Raw genomic sequence first — 7,466 nt, forward strand, 5'->3', positions numbered from 1 at the left:
GTTCCGACCCATAGCGACCCTGTACAGGGTTTCCAAGGGTGTAAATCTTTACGGGAGTAGAAAGCCTCATCTTTCTCCCGCGGAGCAGCTGGTAGTTTGGAACCGCTGACCTTAAGGTTCGCAGCCCGATTCGTAACCACTACGCTACCAGAGCTCCTCTAATGAACGTAGTCAAATCATGAGTTTTATTGTCCAAAGATTAGAAATACAAATTAATTCAGTTTTTTTTATTCTATAGATATAATTTTAATCTCATGCTCCATTATAAGCTCTGAAATTTCAAAAGACAATCTATCAAAGCTCTACCTTGAGCTGAATTTTTTTTTGTAGTTCTTCCATAGCCTCTTGCTGAGCAGCTGTGAGTGCTGCCAATCGCTCTTCTCTGTCCCTGAAAGAAAATAGGAAACCTGTAAACACAACTGCTTAGAGTTACAAAGAGAACAGAATTCTCATGAGGTTAGAAAACACACAATGAGAGGAGATTGTAACCATGGCAATGAAACCATGTAAAACTAATGTTCTCTCATGTAAATTATCACGATTCACAATAAAACATTAAAACACACACACAATGAGGACACACAAGCTGGTCTATTACAAAAGGTAATTATTCTAAAAGTTAATTTTCTGAGCACCAACAAAATGCCAGATAAAGTATTGTTGTTGTTGTTAAGTGCAGTCAAATTCGTTCTGACCCACAGCGACTCTATAGAGGGTTTCCGAGGAGCGACTTGTGGGTTTGAACTGCTGACTTTGTGGTTACCAGACTAGTACTTATCCTACAGTGTGACACCAGGACTCCTGGTAATGTGTTGTTTTGTTGTTGTTAAGTGCCGTTTAGTCGGTTCCGACCCATAGTGACCCTGTACAGGGTTGCCGAGGCTGTAAATCTTTACAGGAGTAATGTGTACTGCTCATTAAATGTTGAGGAAGTAACAGATTACTAGTTATGAAATGGGTTTCTAGACTCAGACATGGGTCTAAATATTAACTCTAGGACTGACATTTAAATAACGGCATGTTGAAAACAGACATTCATCTCTGTTCCCTTCTAAAAACCCACTAAACCCACAAAGAATAAGAAAAGGCATGAACTCAGAAAGGCACAGAGAACAGAAGAGAAAACAATCACAAACAACGGACATCGATATTTTAGAAAATGAAAAGCAGACCTGAAAAAGCTAAAATCTAACCTTTCGGTGAAACTACTAAGCAAGGTAACTTTCCCATTTGTTGTTGTTGTTGTTGTTAAGTGCCGTCGAGTCAATTCCGACCCATAGCGACCCTGTACAGGGTTTCCGAGGGTGTATCCATAAAATCTCAAAAACTGACAAAACGAGTTACTTATCAAAGTTAGGATAAAGTTTGGGGATGAAATAGGCAAATTAGTTAATGCCTTAAAAAATAAAAACCAATACGCCAACCCCCCCCCCCACCAAAAAAAATAAAATCAAAGCCGCCTGTCATCGGGTCCGTTTTAACTCATATTGACCATAGATATATAAGGGTCTCTGAGGCTGTAAATGTTTATGGCAGCAGGTAGGCTCATCTCTCTCCCATGGATTGGCTGGGGTTTGAACCACCAATATTACAGTTAGCAGTGCAAAGTCTAGTCCGCAGTGCCACCTGGACTCCAGATGTTCCCACTCTGACAGAATCCTAGGAGATTATTCCCTATACAGGCTGAACAGACAGACCCTAAGTTCAAAGACATTGAGCATGCTGAGGGTAGCAAGGAGACACTATATAGAAAACAGGTAGTTTAAATAAAAGTGTAAGTAATGAGATGGGGAGAAAACTAATATCCTTCCCCTTTTAAATGCATACAGAAACGACAGAAAGGCAAATATACACTACTCCCTGGAGGACTACCAAGGAGCCCTAGTTGACGCCATGGGACAGGCACTGGGCTGCTGCCTGCAAGGTCCACCATGTGAACCCACCAGCCACTGCATTGATGAAAGGTGAGGCTGCCTGCCCCCATAAAGACTCACAGTCTCAGAAATCCTACGGAGCAGTTCTACTCTGTCCCCTAGAGTTCACAGGAGTTGGAACCCAAGGCAAGGCACAATGGAAATGGGTTTGGGTTTTTATTTTGCTTTGTTTTCTAGGACCACCGTGGAATGTACATTTTTTAGCAAACCCCTCTTGTATGAATTTGTTACATGCCCTGTGTGCATTATCTGGGTGTACGGTTTATTTGTATGGGTGTGCTATACGTAAAATTACAGCATGTTTTGAGTATGGTGTTAAAATTTCTGGAAATGAAAATTTAGTGCATTTCCATATTTGTTACCATTTAATTTTATTTTTTGTAATTATGTAACTTGCTTTCATGTGAGACAGTTTAATTTTGTGGCCTGATTTCAATATTCACTCAGTCCAGCCAGCCAATGAGGTACCTTGCTCTTTCCCGGGCTGCATCCTCACGAGCTTTCTCCTTTTCTTGTCTCTGCTGTTCAATCCGGGCTTCTTGTTCCTTCCTCTTCATCAGTAATTCTTCTACACGGGCCTGCCGTTCTGCCTCTAGAGCTCTTTTACGTTCCTAATGAAGGAAAAGTTTTTAAAATTAGAATTACGTGTGTAAAATGAAAATGATTAAAGAAACAAGCCACTGACCCAAACTTTAACTATTCAAGTCAAGTAGATTCTTCTCAGAATTCAAAGCTCAAATTTCAGTGATAACTGATATTCATGTGTCATTCACCGGTGTGACACATAATTAGGAGAATAAATGCTATTTTAAGCAGATACGATGCTACATGTATTCTATGAGAATCTAATGTATATGTTCTGGTTAATGACTTATAAATATTTGGGTTAACAGATGAATATAAAAATATCTGAACACAATAAAAAAAAAAGCATAAATAGTAGACTTTATTTCTGAACCAAGCTTTTATAAATTAAGTGCAGAAAAGCTTGTGAAAAGGATAAAGAGGCAATCTACTAAAACATAGCAGGGAAGCCACTCCATGGCTTTGTTTCCTGACCCCATTATTCACTGCTAGGTAACTCTGGTCAAGTTAACAATAGTCTCTATGGCTTCGTTTTCTAAGAGACAAATAACACTGATCACATCAGGTGAGATAATACACGGAGGCACTTATCACAGGACCTGCCATACAGGAAATGCTCAATAATAACTCATCAGCGTCATCATCAGCAAGACAGAGATACTTGATTAAGACAGGGTAAACTTCACAGTGAATGATTATATTCTGTGTATATTTTTGCCAAGGAACAGTCCTTTGGTCATTTCACCTTGTTGCTACCTAAACTGATTAATTTCTTTCAATCCATGCCCAGATAACCTCTATCACACAATTTCACATCACGATGTACGTTAATATTTACCATAAAGGGAAGGATCATGTATTATTTATCTCTGAATTGCTAATCTTTAACAGTTGCTGAAGTCCTGGTGTGGCACTATAGGACAAGCACTGGACTGCTCATTGTAAAGTCGGTGATTCAAACCCACCAGTTGCTTCTTAGAAACCCTATACAGGCAACGTCACTATAAGTCAGAGACGACGCTACGGTACTTAACAACAACAATAAATGGCTGCTGGAAAGTAATACATAATTTAAAATTTAAAATTTTATGAAATAGTCCAGATTTCAAGAGGCAGTGATAATGCTAAAGGGAAACCTCAAATTCAAAATTCAATTACCAAATTATTTTATTTACTCATTTAACGGTATAGGCTAACAGAGAATATTAAATTACAAATTATAAAAATGAAAGCATGTGCTTCTTCCTGGTCAAGAAAAAGCTATGCTTACTCTAATAGAAACATTTTATATTTTCATACTTGTTCACTGGACACGCACATGAAAATAAGACAGAGATCAGGAAGGAAAATGGGGATGCCTGCAAACGCCCACTAAGATCATAAAGTAATCAATGAATTCTGAAAACATACTGGTATGTCATCAGCAAACACAAAGGAGCATGAAATATTACTAACAGTCCTCATTTTAACAGAACTAAAAGACTCGTTGCGCTCTTCCAACTCTATAATAAGAGCTCCCCTATTTACTTCTGCATGGATGCCTTCCCACACTGCCTCTCACCATTTGTACCCATTTCAGTTTTCAAAGCTCAGTTATCACCTACTCCAAGCTTACCTGACTTCTCCATGTTGGAGTACCTTGCTTTCCTTATGCTACAGAGAATGTCTACTTACCATAATGGGTTAAGATTTTGACTTCCTCAGTCAAGAACAAGGATGTATTTTATACATATACCTAGACAAGGGCAGCATATGGCTTATAATAGTCATTCAGTAAATGATCACTAAGTGAATTAACCAATATTAATAAAAAAAGTATATTTGCATCCATATTTGGAAATTACAAAAAGTTTTTATCTCTATATCAGATCCCCAAAGAGTCAATGGAAAAGGTTTTCTATTGAAGAAAAATACTTAAAATTGATTATAAACAGCAGTATAATTTATGATTTAACCATTCTCCTCATTTTGAAAATGAAAGCCAACTTAGAGTTTGTTACAAGAGTGAAAGCTAAACCATTAAGGTATCTGGTGATTCTGCCCAATAAATAACAGGTGCCCTTTATCAGAAGCATAAACAATGCCCTGCTCCTTAAGGTCACATCTAATTGGTCTAAAAGCACTCCTTTTTTTATTAGGGGAAGAAGACTATATTCATCTTCACCCTGATTAGAGAAGAACCGATGATAATATGAGGCTAGAGGTTCTAGCTCTATGACTGCAGGCTAGTAATGCAAACATTCAACTGTCTTATTTGAAGGAGTACATACTTTCTTTTGGCAATTATGCATCAAGTTTCCAAATAGTGCTATACTAGAGCAGACACCAGATCATCCTTCTTTTTGGATCCAAAGCACCAAAGCTCAGAGCCTAGGATACGGCTCCAATAAAGGCCGATGGAGAACAACTGTACCTGCACAGCTTCATCACGGGCTTGTTTTTCTTCCTGTCTTCTCTGACGCTCTTCCTGTAGCTCATTAAGTCTCTGCTCATATTCCTTCAATTTTGATAAAACATCATGACGTTTATTCTGGGCTTCAAGGGTATTTATAAAGGCAATTTCATTTACCTTGATAAAAATAAACAAAGTGAGGTTCAAGTCTAGTTAATTCTAGGATACACCACCAAGAAAATGAAACTTAACAAAGTTTACTTTGTTATTAAAATTTAGTAGCATGGCATAAAGCAAAAAACGGAGGCGTTATGGGGCTTTTTAAAATATTTACCTCATAATAGAAAATGAACCAGTGTACGTAACAAACCCACAGAGCTTAATTAAGAACTGACTTAGAGAAAGTAAAGTTCTGCCATTCAAAGTATATTAAGGTCAAGAAGGAATTAAAGATTCTGATAATGGTCATCTTAACAACTTCATCTAACAGTATAATTTAGAACTCTACAGATCACATCTATGTTTAAATTGGTATCTGCATTTTCTTCTAATGAGTTTGAAAGAACAAAGTTTTAAGCACAACAAAAAATCACTTTTCTCCAACGTACAGTGAACAAGTGTACATGATGATAAAGCTGAAAAGTCATTTGGTGTCAAATTTTTCACTCTTAAAAACAAGAGGGAGGGAAATGTAGGCATGAACTAGAAGGGAACACTGACCAAGTTCAGGAAACCATGGTGGATAGAAGACAACCAACCTATCATAAATACTTTATAAATCTCAGATGAGAACGTTGGAAAACAGTTCTAACTAAGCTACCCCATTCTCTATGGGAGAGGACACAAAAAGGTAGATAAATCATATACCTATCTTTCAGACCATACTCAAGAGATGCAGGTTATGTTCAATGAAAACGTATTCATATTATATCAGGATAAACCTGTTAAGCGAGATAACAGAAAAGGAATGGCACTTAATACTAAGTGTGACTGAGCTGGTTCTGACTCTCATAACTCAGTGGCCCCGTGCAGTCATCAGTCCAGTGCATAACCCACAGCGCCACACTAGGACTCTACTTCATACACTATGCAAAAGAAAGGAACTCAGAAGGATGAGAATGTGCAAAAGCTGAAAAAAAACCCAACCTACAAGAAAATATAACCTAATAAATAGCAGAAAACTCAGCAAGCAAACTTGTTAATATAAAAGAAATTAAAAAATAATCAAATTGTAAAGACACAAGAAAAGATGCAAGAGAAAACAGGGCTTCAAACCACTTTTTCCTGGTTTAGGTCAACACCTAGCTAGAAACTTACCCTCCCCTCTTACAAAACAAGCCACTTTGAGTGTGTGTCCCTCTCCACAGGCCCACCAATGATCTCATCTGCTCATCGAGCTCCTCACAAGACTCACTGTGCCTCCTCTGAGTCTCCCACTCCAGAATGTGACCTGTATTTTTTTGTCATTCCGCTACATCTAAACTTTAAAATTTTGGATCCGTTGCAATTTTACTTTGCCAGTCGTGACTGAGTGGGTTCAAACCAGTTCAAAGCCCTATACACACACACATATATATATACATACATATTGATAAAATAATTGGACAGTAGATAAAGAAAAAACTGACGACAAAAGTAACACTATTAAATTAGGAAACAGAATAAAGTTGGTGAAAGTCAAAATGCTATTACAGGAAAGGCTTATAGTAATAACAGTTAATGAAGACTTTCTTTAAAATGCCTAAATAATAAACTTTGAGTATGGAAAACATATCAAGAAAACCTAATAGGATCAGCACTGGGTAGCTAACCACAAGGGTAGTGGTTCAAACTCACCAGCCACTCCTTGGAAACCCTATACAGGGTTTGCTATGGATCAAAACTGACTCGAAGACACGTTTAACAACAACAATAAATACCTATGAAGTTAAGAAAAAGAACAGAAAATATTCTAACATCATAATACAGGAAAATTTCTCTGGAAGGAAAAATGACTACTGAAAAAGTCTCCTTCATGAAAAATTGATTCAGAAGATCAACATGAAGAATATTCTTATTAAATTATACATTAAAGAAGAAAAACAAATTAAAAACCAAATAGAACAGAATCAAGCTGGTAAACATTAAACTGCTATTTTCAAGCAGCAAATCAAGTCACCAACAAAGAAGGGGATTTGGGAGAACCTGACTGTTAATGTTGGAAGAAAATAAAATACTGTTATAAAAGGGCTAAAGAAAAGCTACTGTGAACCCTGAAGCTGATGTAAATCAGGTATGAATGTCATAGGTCTTAAGTATGCAAGAATTCAAGAAATAGAGGGGAGCTTTAAAAAGTTCACACAAAAATGGAATTAAAAGCGAACAGGATTTGTCCACGAATTTTCTGATGGCCCCTCATCTGACGGACACACAAGAGATCTTCCTGAAAATACTACCTGTTAATAAAATTCAGCCTTTGTTGTTGTCAGGTGCCATCGAGTCAGAACCGACTCATAGCGACTCCATGCACAGCAGAACGAAACAATGTTCGATCCTGGGCCAACCTCACCACCGCT

At 37.5% G+C, this 7,466-nt stretch overlaps 1 protein-coding gene across 1 annotated transcript in view; it reads right to left on the reverse strand.

Moving 5' to 3' along the window:
• SCAPER (S-phase cyclin A-associated protein in the ER) overlaps positions 1–7,466 on the reverse strand; it is a 466,531-nt gene that overhangs the window by 323,952 nt on the left and 135,113 nt on the right. The window contains exons 15-17 of the mRNA XM_006866457.1: positions 4,933–5,088; positions 2,403–2,545; positions 307–388 (exon numbers count right to left, since the gene is read on the reverse strand). Of these exons, the coding sequence (XP_006866519.1) occupies positions 307–388; positions 2,403–2,545; positions 4,933–5,088 (381 nt within the window). The remainder of the gene's footprint in view (positions 1–306; positions 389–2,402; positions 2,546–4,932; positions 5,089–7,466) is intronic.

Source organism: Chrysochloris asiatica, unplaced genomic scaffold (assembly GCF_000296735.1).
Source record: "Chrysochloris asiatica unplaced genomic scaffold, ChrAsi1.0 scaffold00092, whole genome shotgun sequence".
NCBI lineage: Eukaryota > Metazoa > Chordata > Mammalia > Afrosoricida > Chrysochloridae > Chrysochloris > Chrysochloris asiatica.